General features: G+C 46.3%; 1 protein-coding gene across 1 annotated transcript in view; it reads left to right on the top strand.

The window, feature by feature from the left end:
• The first annotated feature begins 9,579 nt into the window (after window positions 1-9,579).
• Window positions 9,580-21,800, top strand: part of LOC115086005 (zinc finger protein 850-like) — a 73,521-nt gene continuing 61,300 nt past the window's right edge. The window contains 2 exon segments of the mRNA XM_029592586.1: window positions 9,580-12,003; window positions 13,839-16,223. Of these exon segments, the coding sequence (XP_029448446.1) occupies window positions 11,970-12,003; window positions 13,839-16,223 (2,419 nt within the window). The 5' untranslated portion in view covers window positions 9,580-11,969.

The following is a 21,800-nucleotide window of genomic DNA, read 5'->3' as shown; positions in this document are numbered from 1 at the left end:
CAACCAGCATAGCCAATAACCTCTTCCCCTTCACCACTAAGATAATAAATTCCACACAGTACACAACAGACATTACATAGTCAAAAATGGAAACTCAGAGTCCTCCCCCAAAGTACTCACCCAAGGCATCCCGCAAGGGTCCTCTCTACCCTCCACCCTATTTAACATTTACCTTCTTCCTCTCTGCCAGCTCCTCACAGAACTCTGCCTCCCACACTTCATCTTCGTGGACAATGTACAGATTCTCATTCCCATCAAGGAATCCCTATTAAAATCTGGGAGAACTGCCTTAACGCAATAAACCACCTCCTCACCAACCTCCAACTTGCCCTTAACACAACAAAAACTGAACTCATCATCATCTCTCCACACAACATCTCCAATCGCCCTCCTGACAAGAACACTGCCCCCCCCCCCCCCACAACTACAACCTCCTTCCTTCAACACACACGAAGCCTTGGAGTTACCATAGATACCCAACTTATCTTTAAAAAATGTATCAATGCCACCATAAAAGACTCCTTTTTCAAACTCCATGTCCTTAAATAAACTAAAACCCCTCCTCCACTTCAACGATTTTCGCACTGTCCTCCAAGCCACGATCCTCACAAAAATCGACTACTACAACTCATTACTCCTTGGCCTCCCCGCCTCCACCATTAAACCATTACAAATCCTTCAAAATGAAGCAGCCAGAATTCTAACCAACTCTCGCAAATCAGATCACATCACCCCGACCCTTAAGGAACTACACTGGCTCCCAATTCCTGACCGTATACTCTACAACAGTGGTTCTCAACCTTTTTTCTGTCGGGACACACCTGACAGATGGTTCTCACATGCGTGACACACTGACCCATAATCATCAAGGGGCTAGATGTAAAAGCACAGTTTGCATCCACGGGAACCCCCCTGACCCACAAGAATGGATGTAAAGCAGAATTACGACATTCCCCATACAACTCACCCTACAAAAAAGATATTCTGGTTCTGGTGTCATCGCAGTAACAGCAACTCAAACTCCTACTTCCAGGCTCAATAGCCCTACTTATGAAAAGACAGCAGTTTACCACCAATGCATGTCCTCTTGAGAAAACACAACAAATAAGACTGATAAAACGCTTACATGCTAGTAAAATATCTCATCTCCGTAACAGACACAGAACCGACCTAACATACTCCCAGGATCTGTAGTAATGCACATAAACTAATCCGCACACAGTTACACCTGTATTATGGAATACACTCAAACAGGAGCAACCCTATCTATGAAAAGGCAACACTACAAATATTAAATCAGGCCCTAAAAACCAATACACCTCTTATTAGGAAAACAGAACTAGCAAGCAGCTATAGATCCCCACACAGAAATAATTGTAAAACTACACTAATAAGCAGAATACATGTTTCAAAACAGCTATGAACAGAATAACATCCAGCAATTAAAAACTCATAAAAACTATTAAAAATTCTCCAAACACAATAAAATATTTCAAAAAAAGCAGACACATCACATAATATTAAATAATTAAAATGGCAGTCAATCAAGAAAAATAAACTTAAAAAGCCACCTTTACTTACCCCCTCCAGCAGCTCTCCTACTCCTCTTCCATGCAGGCCATAGCACACAGCAGAAGCAGCAGTAGAGGCTAAGCTCTATACTCATGGTCCTCTTCCTTAGTCCCATGTCTCTCACACACACACCATACCATTCATGCCCCCATGACCAGTTTCTGTCTCTCACACACCAATCATCTCCCAGTCTTTGACACACACACCAGTCACCTTCCTGAACAGTTTCTCTCATGCCATACACACACACACAGGCTTCCCACTCCTGTGTTCTACTTACATATACGGGCTTCTCACTCTCATAATCACTTTCTCTGTCTCACACACACACACTCACCAGTCTCTCACTCCCATGCTTGTTCTCTCCACATGCACAGGCTTCTCATTCCCATAATCACTTTTTTTCTCTCACAGACACACACAAACACACACCAGTCACCTGATCTCTCTCATGCATACACACACACAAGCTTCCCATTCCCATGTTCTCTTTCAGATATACAGGCTTCTCACTCCCATGCTGTGTCTCACACACACCCAGGTTTCTCACTCCCATGCTCACTCTCTTCACATGCACAGGCTTCTCATTCCCATAATCACTTTCTCTCTGTTACACACACACACACCAGTCTCTCTCTCATTTCCATGCTCGCTCTCCACTGCACAGGCTTCTCATTCCCTGAATCTCATTATTTCTCTCACATTCACACACACCAGTCTCTTTCTCTCACACACACAGCCACCTTACCAACCAGTCTCTCGCTCATGCATGCACACACACACAGGCTTCCCACTCCCATGCTCTCTCTCACATAATCAGGCTTCTCACTCCCATGCTTTTTCACACACACCCCCGCAACACCAGGCTTCTTACTCCCATGCTTTCTCACATATCCAGATTTCTCACTTCCATGCTTTTTCTCTCACACACACACACATCAGCTCTCTGACCAGTTTCTCTCAATCACACACATGCTCTCAATCAAATACATTCTCTCACTTACACACAGGCTGGCTGGCTGCTTCTCTCTCTTTCTCTCACTCACTTCCTCTACTCCCCCCCCCCCCCCCCCGAGCAGAAATGGAAGGTGCAGCAGCCTCCTCCTCCTCCTCCAGCCCCCGCAGGCCAAGAAAGAAGAATCCTATCGGCCGCAGGAGGCTCATGCTGCTGTCTCCTTTCTCGATTACCGGCTGCTTCAATTGCTCGGGGGCCGATGCTGCAGCCGCCGCTGCTACTTTATCACGCGGCACGGTCTTTCTCCTTCCCACGCACCGCATATCACTTCCGGTTCCGGGTCACGGGGGGCGCGGGAAGAAGAAAAGGCCCAGCCGCGTGTGCCACTGCTTCTTCTACCATCGCTGCCGTTCCTGCTGGGCTTGAACGTGCTGATAGCCCGGCGGCAACGGCAGCAGGGCAGAAAGAGCAGCGGGAGAGACCGGGAGCTCGCGACACACCTGCCGGTGCTTGGCGACACACTAGTGTGTCGCGAGACACCGGTTGAGAATCGCTGCTCTACAAGACACTCTGTACTATACATAAAACCATTCACAACGACAATATGAACTGGCTCGATAATTCCCTTCGCCTATACGTCCCTTCACGCCCCACTAGAGCAGCTTATAAAGGCACCGTACCCATCCCCCCACACAGGACCTATCACCTGATATCCACAAAAGTGAGCCTTCTCTATAACAGGACCTACCCTCTGGAATTCTATGCCCCTGGACCTTCGTCTTGAAACCTGTATGCAAAAATTCAATTAAAAGCTAAAAACATGGCTCTTTAAGCAAGCTTTCCCAGATTAGCCGCTTCCTCTACCATAGCAGTACCTAGAATCTCACTACCCCCCCAAGCCCCCCCGCCCTTCCACTCCCTCCCTCTCACCCCCTTTCACCCTTATACCAGAAAAAAAAGAATAGAAGCCACCAACTGTAAATACTGTAAATTTTTGTTGCATGCCAAATGTTAATACTGTAAATACTTTATTTATTTATTTATTTTTAGTTTTTATAAACCGACGTTCCTGTATAAAATACATATCACACCGGTGTACAGTGAAGTAAAAACTGTCGCCACGTGGGCGGCTTACATTATAACAAATAACAATTAACATTTTAAATAACATTATAAATACATTTAATATTTTTAACAGATAACATAAAGAATAGAGGAGAGGTTACAGTAAACCATCGGGGTTGATTAAGATTCAATGATGAGCTCTTCAAGGACTATGGGCAACAAGTGGGTCTGGTCAAAGGCTAAACTGAAATAGTATTAGCTCATCCTGCTCTTAGTTCTCCGGGAAAGCTTGTGTGAAGAACCAAGTCTTTAGTTTCTTTTTGAATGTATTATGGCAGGATTCAAGGCGAAGGTCTGTAGGGAGTGAATTCCAGAGTGTGGGGCCCGCTGTGGATATTGCGCGTTTCCTTAGAGCGGTTTTTGCCGGCTGGGTGGTTAGCAGGTTCTTGTATGCGCTTCTGGTCGGTTTCTTGGAAGTATGTAGTTGGAGTTGGTAAGTTAAGTTGAGAGGCGCGATGTTGTGAAGGGCTTTGTGTATCATCATAATGGTTTTGAAGTGAATCCTATATTTAATCGGTAGCCAATGGAGCTGCTGAAGGATGGGGGTGATATGTTCCCTTTTTTTGGTGTTTGAGAGAATTCTGGCCGTGGCGTTCATTACCATCTGGAGTGGTTTGGTGGTGCAGGCGGGAAGTCCCAGAAGGAGAGAATTGCAGTAGTCCAGTTTTGGGAGTATGATGGCCTGTAGGACCAGGCGGAAGTCTCTGTAGTTTAGTAGTGGTTTTAGTTTCTTTAGTGTCTGCAATTTAAAGAAGCATTCTTTCGTGGTGTTATTTACGAATTTGTTGAGGTTGAATCTGTTGTCCAGCAGTACACCCAGGTCTCTTACTTGTGGGGCGGAAGAAGTGACTGGACCTTGGCTAGCCGTTGGAGCGATGGGTGGAGAGTGATTTTCAGGAGCTATGAGTAGGATTTCTGTTTTGTTCGTGTTTAGTACCAGGTTGAGGCTGGCGAGTAGGTTATTGATTGCTGTGAGGCATTTATTCCAGTACGCCATAGTTATGTGAAGAGATTCAGCTATAGGAATGAGTATTTGAATGTCATCCGCATAAAGGAAATGTGTTAGCTTGAGATTGGTAAGTAGGTGACAGAGTGGGAGCAGATAGATATTGAAAAGTGTGGGTGACAATGAGGATCCTTGCGGTACTCCCATCTTGGATTCTATGGGGTGAGACTCTTTGTTGTTCACTTTGACCTTGTAGAACCTGTTGTCTAGAAATGATTTGAACCATTTGAATGCTGATCCTGTAATGCCTATATCTGAAAGACGCTGAAGTAGGCATGGGTGGCTCACTGTATCAAACGCTGCGGATAGATCCAGTAGAGCGAGGAGGCAGGGTTGACCTTTCTCCAGATTGAATATAATGGTGTCTGATAGTGAAGCTAGTAGGGATTCGGTGTTCCGGGTTTTACGAAAACCGAATTGGTTTGTGGTGAGGATGTTGTTATCATCGAGGAATTCTGAAAGTTGTCTATTTACAATTTTCTCCATAATTTTTGCGATCATTGGTAGGTTTGCTATAGGTCTGAAGTTGGCTGGGTTAGTAGTGGGAAGGTTAGGTTTTTTGAGGAGAGGCTTGAGCATTGCCAGCTTGAGTTGATTAGGGACATGGCCTTCAGTGAGGGAGCAGTTGATGATGTCTGCCAATGGTTTGGCAATGATGTTGGGGATGGAGCTCAGCAGATTGGAGGGGATGTGATCCAAAGGATGGGATGAAGGCTTGATCTTCTTGAGTATGTTTTCTATTTCTATGGTGGAAGTGTGTTCGAATGTATCAAGTGTGACTTGGGTAGTATTAGGTTGTTGGTTGGATGGGTCCGATGGTTGGGTACTGTAGGAAGCTGAGTGATTAGAGTGCGGTGAGGGAACCTTGAGGGGGGCGACCAGAGTGGAGATTTTTTTGTCAAAGAAGACAGCCAGTTCGTTGGCTTTGTTGAGCGCTTGATCATCTGGTATAATGGGTGTGGATGGTTTGGTGAGGGCTGATACGTAGGAGAAAAGTGCTCTTGAGTCGAAAATGAAGTGATGTATCTTTTTGGAGAAGAATTCTTTCTTGGTTTTGTTGATGTCTTTTCTATAAGCATTTAGGCACTCTTTAAATGTAAGTAGGGCTGTCTTAGAGGGGTTTTTCCGCCATTTGTTTTCCTTGCTTCTGAGTTCCTGTTTGCGTGCTTTCAGTTCCTGAGTGAACCATGGTTTCCTGTTATCTTTTTCTGGATTATGTGATTTTGTCATCAAGGGGCATGCTTGATCTGCAATTTTGTTGGTGATGTTGATCCAAGATGACGTGGCCGTGTTGGCGTCCGATAGGTCCAGATGCTCTAGTTCTTTGGAGAGGTATTCACTGAGGCGATCTCCGGTGCACGGTTTCCTGCTGGAGATAGTAATTGTTTGAGTTGTTTGTGGAGGGTGCTCCTTGATCTCTAGTACGGAGGAGATGATTTGGTGGTCTGTCCACGGAACCGGTAAGCAGGAGGGAGTGGTGTGGGGTAGTATTCCTTCGTTAATGAAGATAAGGTCTAAGGTATGACCTGCTTTGTGAGTGGGCTCTTTCACAATTTGTCTAAAGCCCATATGGCTGAGGGAGGAGATTAGTGTTTTGCAATTAGAAGAGTGTGGTTGTACATCGACGTGAAGGTTGAAGTCTCCCATCAGTATTGCTGGTTTACCGGTGTTAAGGTGTTTTGCTGCATGTTCTATGATTGGTGATGGGTCTGCTTCTAGTGCTCCAGGAGGAGCGTAAATTAGTCCGATTGTCAGGTGTTTTGAATTGAATAGGGCAAATTCTATATTTCCTAGGTTGTTGGAAGTCTGCAAGGTTAGACCTAGGCCTTTTCTAGCTGCGAGGAGAAGACCTCCTCCTCTTTTTTTGAGTCTAGGGATAGATAGGAAGTCGTAGACCTGAGTGGGTAGCTGGTTTATTAGGACAGTGTCTGAGGCTTTTAGCCAGGTTTCTGTGATGGCACAGATGTCTGGTTTTGAATCTGATAGGAAATCATTGAGGATATGAGTTTTCTTGGAGATGGATTGTGCATTGAATAGGGTAAGCGAAATCAAAGACATGCCCAGTAGTTGTGTTACGGGTGTCAGTAAGATGGGCCTGAGCCTCTGTTGTCGGATGGGAGGTGGGGGAGGGGGCTTAGGTGCTCTCCACATGTGTTTATGGATAATGGGAATTGTAAGGAGTTGCATTGTGGCTGGAGACGTCGTATGTGTATGCGGATGGCTCCTTGTTGTTGTGTCTTGAAAGAGGTTGTATCCAATGTGATTGGATGTCCCGGGATATGTGCTTCCACAGACGGAGGAAGGATGAGATGTGCAGGCCTGAAATGTGGGGATGTTGAGTGAGGACCTAAAGCTCCTACCAGGGCCTGAGCTCTGGCTCTAGGAGAGAGGGTAAGAACTCTGGATTCGATTTAAAGTTGGAGGTGCTGCCCTGCGGGGCTGCACTAAGGGGCGCACAAAGGGGCAGGCCCCTTTGTCGTGCTCCTTCGGCGCGCGACGCTCGGCGCGCGGCGCCTAGCAGAGGGTTGTTTAAATCCCAGCGGGGCTGGCTCTGATTGGTGGCCGCTGGGTGGTGGGCGGGCCTCGGCGCGGTTTTTTTCAGGTTTTAATTTTGTAGGTTCTGCCGGAGCCGGAGCGGTCGCGCGATCGGGGCAGAGCCCGTCCGGGTGGGGGTTAATTTTACTGACCTTCCCCCGACGGGGCTTGGCGCCGATCGCGCAGGCCTTCCCCCGATGCAGCGCTCCAACGAGGATCCAGCGAGGATTGAATAGCAGAAGAGGAGGAATGGCGCCCGCAGAGCCCCGTTTAAATCCCAGCGGGGCTGGCTCTGATTGGTGGCCGCTGGGTGGTGGGCGGGCCTCGGCGCGGTTTTTTTCTTTTTTTCAGGTTTTAATTTTGTAGGTTCTGCCGGAGCCGGAGCGGTCGCGCGATCGGGGCAGAGCCCGTCCGGGTGGGGGTTAATTTTACTGACCTTCCCCCGACGGGGCTTGGCGCCGATCGCGCAGGCCTTCCCCCGATGCAGCGCTCCAACGAGGATCCAGCGAGGATTGAATAGCAGAAGAGGAGGAATGGCGCCCGCAGAGCCCCGTTTAAATCCCAGCGGGGCTGGCTCTGATTGGTGGCCGCTGGGTGGTGGGCGGGCCTCGGCGCGGTTTTTTTCTTTTTTTCAGGTTTTAATTTTGTAGGTTCTGCCGGAGCCGGAGCGGTCGCGCGATCGGGGCAGAGCCCGTCCGGGTGGGGGTTAATTTTACTGACCTTCCCCCGACGGGGCTTGGCGCCGATCGCGCAGGCCTTCCCCCGATGCAGCGCTCCAACGAGGATCCAGCGAGGATTGAATAGCAGCACTTGTTGCCTTATTATCTTAAGCCCCTCTATTCCCCCACCTGGTTGCATTCCCTCTGTTAAATGTATTTTCTCTCTTGTTATAAGTTCTATGTAAACTGGTATGATGTCAACACGAACACTGGGATATAAAAAAAACATTAAATAAATAACAGAAGGTATATCTTGTTTCCTAAACCCAATTAATCTCAAAACCTAAGGAAACACTTCCAACTAAATATTTCACAAAAAGCAATAATGTATCATTTATTTCACACTGTATATTTATTAGAAAATTTTACAAACCTCAAATATATTGCTCATTTAATTCTTTACACCACTTAAAATACATATAAACTGTTACTAAATGTAGTTTAGTTACTACATTACTAAACTGGTTCAAATCCTTCCTCTAAAATAGGCGTTATAAAGTCAAGATTAACAGCAAAGAATCCCCCCCTTTCATCTCCTCCCTAGGAGTCCCTCAAGGTTCTTCTTTATCCCCGACACTATTCAATATCTATCTTCTCCCCCTTTGCAATCTACTCTCCGAGCTGAAACTTACTCATTATCTGTATGCTGATGATGTTCAAATTCTGATACCGATCACTGATTCGCTGCAAAAAACTCTTCTCTACTGGAATGCCTGCCTCACCCACATTAACAACCTCCTTTCAAAGCTGAATTTGTTACTCAACACTGAAAAAACAGAATACATCCTAATCACACAAGATGGCAGCGTACCACTAAACATCACTCAATAGTCTATGTCCCCTACTTTCTCACCCAAGGTAATAAACCTTGGGGTAATCATAGACAGCCAAATGAACTTCTCTGGCTTCATCAACAACTCAGCAACTAAGACCCCTCCTCCATTTCCATGATTTTTGGTCAGTTTTACAAGCCATCATATTTTCCAAAATAGACTATTGCAACTCTCTACTTCACGGCCTGCCTGATATTTCACTTAAACCTCTCCAGCTTCTACAGAACGCCCAAGCCAGGATCCTTACAAAATCCAATAAGAGGGATCATGTAACTCCAATTTTAAAGAATCTTCATTGGCTACCAATTAAGTTCAGAATCCTTCATAAACTACTAACAGTCATTCACAAAGCCATTCACAATATTACTCCTCTAGATCTTACAATACCTCTGCAACTCCACACCTCGGTCCGTCCAATTAGACTGGCCCAGAGAGGCACTCTTCAAGCACCTACCACCAAGACCTCCCTGAGCAAGAGAGCTATATCAGTCTCGGTCCCCAAGCAATGGAACCTGCTCCCTCCTGAACTGAGGCTGGAACGATGACCAATCACCTTTAAGAAGAGACTTAAGACTTTGTTGTTCGAACAAGCCTTCCCATAACCACTCACTTCAGCCTTGGCTCTTATCCACATCATGAGGACTCTATCCAACTTGTTGCCTTTATAGTCCCCCCCCCCCCCCCCCCCATTTAATGTCCCTGCTTTTGCCCAAGTTACACAGTCCCAATTCTCTATACTTTCTGCACCTATTTTATGTTTTTCCAGGTTATTCTACCCTGTTCATTGTTATTTATCCAGGTTATTCCACCCTGTTCATTGTAAAACAAGACTTGTCTCTGTTGTTTTTGCTGTTATAATGTAAATCGAAGTGATAATTAATCTTGTTAATTGAACCTCGGTATATAAAAGTTATAAATAAATAAATAAATATAAAGGACATTTTCGTCATTGACCCCACTCACACCGTACATACTAAAATTATCATCATTCAAATCCTGAGACTCAGGCGAAACAAAGAGGATCCTGTTTTGTTGGGGTTGGATTTGAATGGGATGATTGTTTGAAAGATTGCAATAGAAACCCTGCTACGGATTGGGCCCAATGTCTGTGGTATACTGATCTGCAGCAGCTGCTGGTGGGCAGGCCTCTTAGGCTACCACCCGGGAAGGATGTATGGCTGTAGGGACCCATTCTACATGACAATCCGGCTCGATTTTCTCTTACACTTTGGCCCTTGAGAGGGCTCAAGTTATTGAAGCATGGTTATTCTGCTGCAGTGCTTTCACTTTGCATCAGGCTAAAATAAAAAGAAATATATCTTTATTTCTGTTTCTCTGGTTTATGTGAGAGTTGGGCGAGTTTTTGAGGCCTTGTGTGAGGAGCGAGGTTCTCAGCCTCCCAAAGTGGAAATTTGAATAATTTCGAATTTTTCAGGACAGATTGTTTAAAGGCTTGGACCTTAACTCCTTGAAGGTTCAAGTGGCAGCACTCACCTATTATAGGAGCCGAGTTCTTGGGTTTTTGTCTCCCTGTTTGGATGTATCTCGGTTCTTGAAGGAAGTTAAGCATCTTCGTCCTCCCTTGTGGCTACCAGTGTCCTTATGGTAACTTAATCTGATTGTGGATTCCTTTCAAGTCCTACCTTTTCAACTGCAACATAGCTTCTTCTTGAAGGTATTTTCCTTGAAGACTGTTTGTTCTAGGGGTAATCTGCTCAGCACGTCAAGTTTCTGAGCTCCAGTCTTTTTCTTTCCATGCGTCATTCCTGCCTGTGACTCTGAGGGTAGTACAGCTTCGGACTCTACCTTCTTTTGGTTGAAATTGGTTTCAGAATTTTATTTGACTCTGTTTATTTCCCTGGCCACACTGGAAAGGAATACAGAGGAGAGTGAATATAGTCTCTTGCATGCTCTGGCTGTCAAGTGGCATCTGATGCAGTACTTGGAGGTAATTATTCCTCTCAGTAAGTCTGGTCAACTATGCTCCATGGTGGAGGTAAACAGGGTGAGCCAGTGGCGCAGGCAACTATAGTCAGTTATTGAATTTTGGAAGTCATCAGTGGTCGTCCTTACGCACCTTTCCAGGCATTCTGCTTGATCATTTGTGCACAAGAGGACACCAGCCTTAGCATGTGCGATGTTGCTGGGTCCCTGGGCAGTTTTGGTACATCCCACTGGTGTGGATTGGCCTGCCTGAGTGAACAGGAAGCAGAAATTCCTACTTACCTGATAAAATTAAAATAAAAAAATGTCTTTCCCTCTAAGGAAGGCAGGCTGATCCACCGTCCATCCTCGGCTGCCGTCTTGCTTTCAGTTTGTCCTTTAGGTACAAACGACGAGTGTTATATCTGTTACTCGTTTGAGGACTGGTAAGTGTCATGACCAGCTCGACTGAGCTCAGTGTTCTCACTTGGTTGGAAGCATAAGTGGTTATATTCAAGAATAATCAGTTTGTCCACAGTTTGGCTTTTCCAGAGAATACTTGCGGGCTGATGTCGGGACAGGGCTATAGGTCTGTGCCATCAGCTTTTGCTCTGTCTCCACCTGCTGGTAGAGGTGCATAACCCATTTGTGTGGATTGACCTGCCTGATTGCAGAAGAAAGGAAATTATCAGGTAAGTGTAATTTCTCCTTTCCTTTTTCCCTGCAGAGAAGGAAACCAAACAGCTGTTTGAGATTTGGGGCACGATCCCTGTGTGCCCATGGTTTGCAACACCCCTGAATACAGAATTAGTACATCACAATGGGAGAAATGTCACTGCCCAGGACACCAAACCCTTCCTGCTCTGTTAGGATTTAGCACAGGGAGTCGTCCTGATGGAATAGAACCTGATGTTCTGGATAATGCTCTTATAGCTTCCTTTTTATTATAATGTGATTTATCCACGCAATGACATTTCATATTCTCTGTCTCTGGTATTAGAGAATATTTTTCCAGTTTGAAAACCCTGGGGTCTATGGAGGAAACTGATTCTAGGGGCAACACAGAGGGAACAAATCTGGCATTTCTTGGGGAAGAGGGGTCCTGGTATCCCCTCCTCCAAGATAAAACAGGAGGATAAATCCAGCTGAGATCTAATGCACGCTGAGCCCCTCCACGTGTCACTGACTGTTTCTGGTTTGTGTTTCAGGTGCCGGTGACGTTTGAGGACATCTCTGTCTCTTTCTCCCAGGAGGAGTGGGGGTATTTAGATGAAGGGCAGAAGGAGCTTTACAGGGAGGTGATGAAGGAGAATTATGAGACTCTGATCTCCCTGGGTAAGGATTGCATTACCTGAATCTTTATCAGTCACAGGGGCTGATTTACTGAAGGTCGTCTGTGACTTTTCTCCTGACTCCAGCTCCTGCATTGCTCTGTGTCTGAGCTGGCACCTGAGATTGGGTGTTTGGATCTTCTCATGTGAGACCGGCCCCTACGAGGCAGTCTAGGAATTTATCTCAAATGTCTTACATGAGGCACTTGCTGGGGAGCATCCACAAAGTTTCTCAAGGGACTTTACTGAGCCCTCAGCAGCAGGCCCAGGACTACTGATCCCACCTGCTCGGATACAGAACTGAATGGGCCAAATTTTAAAAGCGGTACTTGCACTAAAAGATGAATACGTGGCCGCACGTGAGCGACATGAATTTCAGAGGCAGCTAATTACTTGCTCGTGCTAAAAAAAGGGGCGGGGCCAGCAGTTAAGTGTGTAAATCCGGCGGCCGCTGCTCGTGGCGCACTGTTAGCTGCGTATATTTCCTGCTGCTCCTGATGAGGTGTAAGTCTGCAGAAATCACTTTTTAGGACTAACACGATAGGGTGAGGGGTCTTGCTCAACTGGGGGGAGTGCAGGATGAAAAACTAGAAGGGTCTGGATAACCCTGAGATAGACTGGGCAAACTGGTGGGCTAATGGGTAAAACTGGGAATGGCTTTAACCTGAGCATGTTTTAAAATCCTCTTCCCTGCAAGCGTTAAAGCCGACAAATTCTTAAGGAAGGAATGTGCTTTTCATCTGCTCGAGTACACATGCTAGGTGTATTTTACATCATACACACGTACTTGTGCACATGATTTAAAACTCCAGCGTATCTTTGCAATTAGCTGAATATGAACAGCAGATACAAGAGGTTTGAGCTTGCTTCATGACTGTCATTACCCCGTGACATACTTAGCCTTGCACTGATATAATAGGGAGGTTTCAGCTTGTCTGCATACTTCTGGCTGTCTCATGGCCATTTTTCCCTTCTCCCCTATCTATGGATCCATTCTCCTTCCCCTTCCTGATGCTAACCCTACCCAATCTCATTCCCCACTTCTGTCCATTGGAATCATCAGGTACCCTCTCAGCCTCCCATATTCTCCACCTCCTCCGCCATTCTGTCTTCTGCCTTGTCCATTGCTTTACAAAGTTTTCTTCCTCTCACCCTAAGAGAATCTCACTGTCTTTACTGTCATCACACCTGCCCTTCTCTGGACATCAATCTCAGTCCTCTCCCTCTGTGGTAACTCTCATTCTTCCCCTCCAAGCTTATCCTACCCCCCACTCTCCTCCCTTTTCTCTCCCTCTCAGGTTTTATCTATGGAGTATCTGCTGTTTCCAGCAAGCTCGCCTACATTCCTGACCTCTTATCTCTCATTCTCTCCATCTTCTCTCTCTCTTCTGTTTATCCTGCTGTTATTTTTTATATTCTGTTACAGTTTTCATCTCCAACACTTCCATGAGCTAATTCCAGGCATCCACCACACTCTGTGACCAAAACATATCTCTTGATATTATTCCTAGTCTCCCCCCTTGGAACTTTGCTCTACAAATTATTTTCCATTCAAAAGACATTTACTTCTTGAGCATTATTACCTTTCAGGAATGTAAGTGTCTCTATCCTATCTCCCCCTTTCTCCTCTCCTCTAGGTTATACGTATTTAGGAGCTCATCTCATAAGGCTTTTGGTGTAAACCCCATTGTTAGAAGTTTTTCATGGTCACCAGTGGTTGGTCAGAAATGCGCTGCTCTGTCACTGTGTGAAACTGCCAGAGCAGTGAGTATAGGATCAGAAACCCAGATCCATTTGCATGGTGACTAATGCATGATTAATGTCATCTTCTATCACCAGCAAGTGATGAAGTCACACAGCACATAAAAGAGGAGAATCAAGAAGAACATCCTATGGAAGAAGGACTGATTTCAAGAGAATCAGGAAATGTCTTTGAGAATGTTTCACAGGGGACTGAGAGGAGAAGCACAAGGAATAGTCAGCAGGAGTCTAAGAAGAAGCAGGGAGAGCCGACAGGAGACTCACGGGAGGGAGTCACTCCATGTGAGATGGAGGTCAAAGTCATCCCTGTGCAGCAGAGACACGGGAGCATAGAGTGCCCCTTCCAGAGCAATAACAGTGATCAAAAGGCTTCTGACCTTCACGAGAGGGAGGAGAAAGGGAGGAAATCCTTACTGGGTGACTCCTGTGGTAAAAGCTCTGGTAAGGAATCACATTTAATATTGCACCAGAAATCCCACCCACTCCAACCATTATTTCTTTGCAATAAATGTGGGAAAAGCTTCAGTCAGAAGAAAAATCTAAAAGTGCACCTAAACATACATAAAACAGAGCAAACCATCTTCTGCCGTGACTGGAGGCAAAGTTTAATTAGTAAGTATAACCTAACCTTACATCACAAAATCCACACTGGAGGGAGACCCTTCTCTTGCACTAAATGTGGAAAATGTTTTATTAGGAAGAAAAACCTCACACATCACCATCAACTCCATTTTGGAAAAAAACCATTTAACTGCGCTGAATGGGGGAAAAGCTTCCGTCATAAGGATAAGCTAATGTTACACCAGGGCATCCACCCAGGTGAGAGACCATTCTCCTGTACTGAATGTGGAAAACGTTACATTAGCAAATACTTCTCCCCACACCAGAAACTCCACACCGGTGAGAAACCATTCTCATGTACGGAATGTAACAAAAGCTTCCATGAGAAGGGTGTGCTCACAAAACACATGAGAATCCACACAGGTGAAAGACCATTCTCATGTACTGAATGTAACAAAAGCTTCATGGGACAGGGTGACCTTACAAGACACATGAGAATCCACAGAGGGGAGCGACCATTCTCATGTAGTGAATGTAATAAAAGCTTCACCCAGAAGGGTTCCCTCACAAAACACATGAGAATCCACACAGGGGAGCGACCATTCTCATGTACTGAATGTAATAAAAGCTTCATGGCACAGGGTACCCTCACAATACACCTGAGAATGCACACAGGGGAGCGACCATTCTCATGTACTGAATGTAATAAAAGCTTCCCGGAGAAGGTTGCACTCACAAAACACATGAGAATCCACACAGGGGAGCGACCATTTTCATGTACTGAATGTAATAAAAGATTCCCTGAGAAGGGTGCACTCACAAAACACATGAAAATCCACATAGGGGTGCGACCATTCTCATGTACTGAATGTAATAAAAGATTCCCTGAGAAGGGTGCCCTCACAGCACACGTGAGAAGCCACACAGGGGTGCGACCATTCTCATGTACTGAATGTAATAAAAGATTCCCTGAGAAGGGTGCCCTCACAACACACATGAGAAGCCACACAGGGGAGCGACCATTCTCATGTAGTGAATGTAATAAAAGCTTCACCCAGAAGGCTTCCCTCACAAAACACATGAGAAGCCACACAGGGGAGCGACCATTCTCATGTACTGAATGTAATAAAAGTTTCCCTGTGAAAGGTTACCTCACAAAACACATGAGAAGCCACACAGGGGAGCGACCATTCTCATGTACTGAATGTAATAAAAGATTCCCTGAGAAGGGTACCCTCACAATACACATGAGAATCCACACAGGGGAGCGACCATTCTCATGTACTGAATGTAATAAAAGCTTCCCGGAGAAGGGTGCACTCACACAACACATGAGAATCCACACAGGGGAGCGACCATTCTCATGTACTGAATGTAATAAAAGCTTCCCTGTGAAGAGTGCCCTCACAAGACACATGAGAATCCACACAGGGGAGCGACCATTCTCATGTACTGAATGTAATAGAAGCTTCGCGGAGAAGGCTACCCTCACACAACACATGAGAATCCACACCGGGGAGCGACCATTCTCATGTACTGAATGTAATAAAAGATTCCCTGAGAAGGGTACCCTCAGAAGACACATGAGAATCCACACAGGGGAGCGACCACTCTCATGTACTGAATGTAATAAAAGCTTCCCTGTGAAGGCATCCCTCACAAGACACATGATAATCCACACAGGGGAGCGACCATTCTCATGTACTGAATGTAATAAAAGCTTCACTGAGAAGGGTGCACTCACGAGACACATGAGAAGGCACACAGGGGAGCGACCATTCTCATGTACTGAATGTAATAAAAGCTTCCCTGTGAAGGCATCCCTCACAAGACACATGAGAAGCCACACAGGGGAGTGACTATTCTCATGCATTGAATGTAATAAAAGCTTCATGCAGAAGGGTCATCGCACAACACACATGAAAACTCACACATAAGAGAGGCCATTCTCATGGATTAAATATGGAAGGTCCTTTATTAGGAAGCAAAATCTCTCAAAACACCAGAAAATCCATTTGCCCCCCCTAGAAACCATTTACATGACCTCTGTGTGCGTAAAGCTTTCATGCTAAACATACACTTAGGGGTAGATTTTCACAGCAGCGCATGCGCCAAACTTGCAATATATGCACGGCGAGTGTGAAAAATGTTTCCTTACTACGGCAGACCTCTCCCAACACCCGAAAATCCACACAGGAGAAAGACCCTTCTCATGTACCAAATGTGGAAAATGTACGTTAGGGAGTCTGCGCTCTCACCACACCAGAAAGTCCTCACTGGAGTCCTAAGTGGAGGAAAAGCTTCCTTGCTAAGTTTACATTAATCTCAACCGGGAAAGTTTTAACAGATGAGAGGCCTTATTCATATAATGAGTGTAATAAAACATTCTCACAGAAGACATGAAAATTCACGCAGGGGAGACATGAGATCATCCCCAATAAACCCTGGCTTACAAAGGAGGTTCATTCTGATCAAGGTCTGCAGAAACTCATATGGAGACCCTGCCCCGAGAGAGACCATTCTCATGCAATAAATGTAGAAGATGCTTCATTAGGAACGCTCGCCTCTCCCCGTTCCCAAAAATGCACACAGGTGACACGTGATGACATTTAACAAATGCTGCAAAGACCAAGAAAATGTGCCAGAACAATACAGAAATTGTTTGAATTATACTGAGTGCCACGGGTCTGATGCATCGAGATGCTCCCTGTGCATACAACTCCCCATGGACTCCAGCAGGAAATTCCCTATCACACAATGTGAGTGCTAAGAGGGCATTAGCAGTGAATTGGAGAGACTAAGATCAGACTCGGCCAGGGCCACTTTCACCCAGCAGTCTCCTCCATCTCTCCTGCCCCATTAATCTGATGCTGCTGCAGCTTTACTCCTTGTTGGCTGATGGGAGGGCAGTCGCATGCTGCCTTCTCGTTCTGGCCCATGCAGGCCAATGCATGCACATCTCTACCTTCTTCCAGCCCTCGCAGGACCATGCAAGAGTAGCATGAGGCTACTTCCACCTTCTGACCCTTGCAGGTTGGTGCCAGTGTGGTATTAAGGGCTTTGTGCTATGGGTAGAGCTGGTACAAGAGTATTGAATACCCCAAGTTAGCCTTACTCTTTCTCCCAAAATTATGCCAGGTTCATTAGACCCTCCCCTGAGATAAATTCATCATTCATTATGAAACCCACCACTACCATCTCAGTACAATCCTGTAACAATGGGTATTGTTAAATATGAAACTGCTTTATAAATATACAAATATGTGTCAGAAATCATGTCAGCATCTAATGAAGGGGTAACCTCAGAGTTTGGGGGTTTTTTGGACGGGTTAGACAAAGGTTGCCAACTTTTCCACCAACCAGGATTACATGCTTGTGTACTGGGTGCCTCCCCTTATTTGCATGTAATTACATTTATTTACCCCTCAGCCCCTGAATTTGCCTCCTCTTTTACTCTTCTGTCCGTTCCTTGTGCCACCACTGTCTCTTCCCTCTGCTCTGTTTTATCTCCCTTATCTGCTCTCTCTGCCCTTCTCTCTCCCCTCTGTCTCTTATCCTCCTCCAGGCCCTGTTCCCTCCTCTGTTTCTCCCTCCTACATCCCATGTGCCCATGCTCCCCCTCTCCACTCCGTTCCCTGTGACTGCCCCCGTTATGGGATTATTTTGCTTGAATGTCACTCTTGAACTGAAAGCTACAGAGAGAATGAACGGAGGCGTATAGAGAACCAGTTCTGGGCCAGGCCAATTCAGAACCGCTTAACCTGAATTACAAATATGCAGGGATGCAGAGGACTGTGCCTGACACCTAATACCCCTGTACAATTGCTTTGGTGACCTCTGACATAATCCACTTTCAAGGTGTCTCTTCCTACGTGGCTGTCCAGTAACGCAGCAAAGCAAAAGATAAAAGGACTGACCCAAGCATGCAGAAGAGGCGCTGCCAGCCTGCACTTCTCTGTACTGGACTGTTTACCTAAGAGATATGTCAGGCCATATTATTATCATTTCTATTATCTAATGTATATTCTGATTGATTACAATCTCTGATTATTGTAATCAGCCCTTTAGTGTTATTTGTACCAATCCCCTTTGTCTAATTATTCCTATAAGCTAATAATAAATCCATTATTTCTTTTACCTGGCACTCAGGTGTTCTAACTCAATGTGTGTGTGTGAGAGAGAGAGAGAAGAGTATTAAGGTAAACCTTGTCAGTTACTGGTGCAAGCCCTGTCAGTCACTAATATAAGGCGAGTGATCCTAGTCTCAGTCTGAATCTGGAACATCCTTCCCTCTTGTTCCCACCCCTACTGCCTCTCTGTTTCCCCTGTGGATTAAGCAGCTCTCTGCTCACCTCCCAGCGCACAGTGGAGGTGACAGTGAGGACTTTTTCTTCTGGGCTGCCAGAGATGCAGAATTTAGAGCAGCTGGGAGCTACTGCCAATGAGGAGGGGGAAACTGAGCAATGACTCCCTATACTTCAGTCACAGCAGGGGAGGTGAGGAGAGGGCCTCATGAAGGTTGAAGAGAGCTGGGCTAGCTGAGCTAACCCCTAACCTTCCCACTCCCATCTATAAACAGGAAGTGTCACAAGCGCATGAATTTTAGTATGTAGTCAGTTCTTACCAGACACTGTAGAGGTCCTTATAAATCTGGATTGTCTGTTAAATCCAGTGGGAGTACTGATTGGAGAGGATCACCTTGCTGGCAGCTGGAAAGAATCAGTAAGTACTGCTTGGAGAAATTTGTATAACTTAAAATTATTGGGGAGAACAAAACTATTGGGGCATATTATTTAGTGTGTGTATTTTGTTTTAAATTGGTAATCAGAAAGTCAGGCATCAAACAGATGTTTGTGTGTTTTATTTTAAATAGAATGTCAGGCAACAAAAAAGTTTCTGTGTTTTATTTTACATAGAAAGGCAACAAACCCAAAGTTGTGTTACTTTGAATAGGTAAGTCAGGCAACAATCCAAAGTTTGTGTTATTTTACATAGTGAGAAAGTTAGGCAACAAACAGAAGTTTGTGAGTTTTATTTTAAATAGGCAGTCAGAAAGTCAGGCAACAAACAGAAGTTTATGTGTTTTATTTTAAATAGGCAGAAAGGCAACAAACCCAAATTTGTGTTATTTTGAATAGGTAGTAAGAAAGTCAGGCAACAAACAAAAGTTTGGGGTAGATTTTCAAAAAGCGCGCCTTCGCGTACTTTTGTTGGCGCATCAGGCGCCAAGAAAAGTACGCTGGATTTTAGTAGATACGCACGTAGCCGCTAAAATCCTGGATCGGCGCGCGCAAGGCTACCGATTTCGTGTAGCCGGCGCGCGCCGAGCCGCGCAGCCTACCTCCATTCCCTCCGAGGCCGCTCCGAAATCGGAGCGGCCTCGGAGGGAATTCGCTATCGTCCTCCCCTCACCTTCCCCTCCCTTCCTCTACCTAACCCCTCCCTACCTTTGTTGGGGGATTTACGCCTCCCGGAGAGAGTAGTAAATCCCCGCGCGCCAGCAGGCCGCTGGCGCACGTAGACGCAACCCGGGGGCGGTTCCGGATGGCGCGGCCATGCCCCCGGACCGCCCCTGGCCGAAACCACGCCCCCGGGCCCACCCCCGAAACGCCGCGTCCCGCCCCAAAAACGCCGCGCCGATCGGCCACGCCCCCGACATCCCCCCTCGGAAAACCCCGGGACTTACACGAGTCCCCGGGCTCTGCGCGCGCTGGCAGGCCTATGTAAAATAGGCGCACCGGCGCGCAAGGCCCTGCTCGCGTAAATCCGGGCGGATTTACGTGAGCAGGGCTCTTAAAATCCGCCCCTTTGTGTGTTTTATTTTAAATAGAAAATCAGGCAACAAACAAGTTTGTGTGTTTTATTTTAAATAGAAAGGCAAAAATCAAGTTTGTGTTATTTTGAATAGGTAGTCAGAAAGTCAGGCACTCTGATTCCAGTCCCCAAGCCTCTCTTCCGGTTCCGGCTTTTGCCCTCTCTGGGCTCTTCTCTGACCTCAGACTGGCCCTGACCACCACCTACTGATGCTTACCTCTGACCTCGGACTGGACCTGATTACTACTCCTTCGGCCTCCTTCACCTAACCCAGGCTGGTCCATCTCCGGTCCCGGCCCCAGTCCTCTCGGACCGGGCTTGACCTGCCTCTCATTCACCCTGGACTCTGTGGCATCTGTCTCTTCTGGCCACTCTCCCAGGACCAGCTATGCAGAGGTCCGCCTAAGAACAGCCAGCCCCGGCACGCAAGGGCTGGTAGTGGCGAAGCTCCTGCAGGCCTCTGTTTCCTGTCTGGCTCGCTTCCTGATGGTGGGGACCTGTGGTGCTCATCCCCATAGGTAGCGCCAACATCACCTCTGGCAAAGGGTCCACATTCCATAACAGTGCCTCTCTCTATCCCCTGTGGATTAAGCAGCTCTATATTCTCACCTCTCAGCACACGGTGGAGCTGACAGAGATGTGAAATTTAGAGTAAGAAAAACCTTTGGGTTCTTAAAGATCTCTATAAGAACATAAGAAATTGCCATACTGGGTCAGACCAAAGGTCCATCAAGCCCAGCATCCTGATTCCAACAGTGGCCAATCCAGGCCACAGGTACCCGGCAGGATTCCTAAATTACATAAGAACATAAGAAATTGCCATACTGGGTCAGATCAAGGGTCCATCAAGCCCAGCATCCTGATTCCAACAGTGACCAATCCAGGTCACAGGTACCCAGCAGGATTCCTAAATTACATAAGAAATTGCCATACTGGGTCAGACCAAGGGTCCATCAAGCCCAGCATCCTGATTCCAACAGTGGCCAATCCAGGTCACAGGTACCCGGCAGGATTCCTAAATTACATAAGAACATAAGAAATTGCCATGCTGGGTCAGATCAAGGGTCCATCAAGCCCAGCATCCTGATTCCAACAGTGGCCAATCCAGGTCACAGGTACCCGGCAGGATTCCTAAATTACATAAGAACATAAGAAATTGCCATGCTGGGTCAGACCAAGGGTCCATCAAGCTCAGCATCCTGTTTCCAACAGTGGCCAATCCAGGTCACAGGTATCCAGCACGATTCCTAAATTACATAAAAACATAAGAAATTGCCATGCTGGGTCAGATCAAGGGTCCATCAAGCCCAGCATCCTGATTCCAACAGTGGCCAATCCAGGTCACAGGTACCCGGCAGGATTCCTAAATTACATAAGAACATAAGAAATTGCCATACTGGGTCAGACCAAGGGTCCATCAAGCCCAGCATCCTGATTCCAACAGTGGCCAATCCAGGTCACAGGTACCCGGCAGGATTCCTAAATTACTTAAGAACATAAGAAATTGCCATGCTGGGTCAGATCAAAGGTCCATCAAGCCCAGCATCCTGATTCCAACAGTGGCCAATCCAGGTCACAGGTACCCTGCAGGATTCCTAAATTACATAAGAACATAAGAAATTGCCATGCTGGGTCAGACCAAGGGTCCATCAAGCCCAGCATCCT

This window comes from Rhinatrema bivittatum, chromosome 2 (genome assembly GCF_901001135.1).
Source record: "Rhinatrema bivittatum chromosome 2, aRhiBiv1.1, whole genome shotgun sequence".
In the NCBI taxonomy this organism is placed as follows: domain Eukaryota; kingdom Metazoa; phylum Chordata; class Amphibia; order Gymnophiona; family Rhinatrematidae; genus Rhinatrema; species Rhinatrema bivittatum.
The sequence above is the reverse complement of the archived record's forward strand: the minus strand, read 5'-3'. Positions and strand labels throughout refer to the sequence as shown.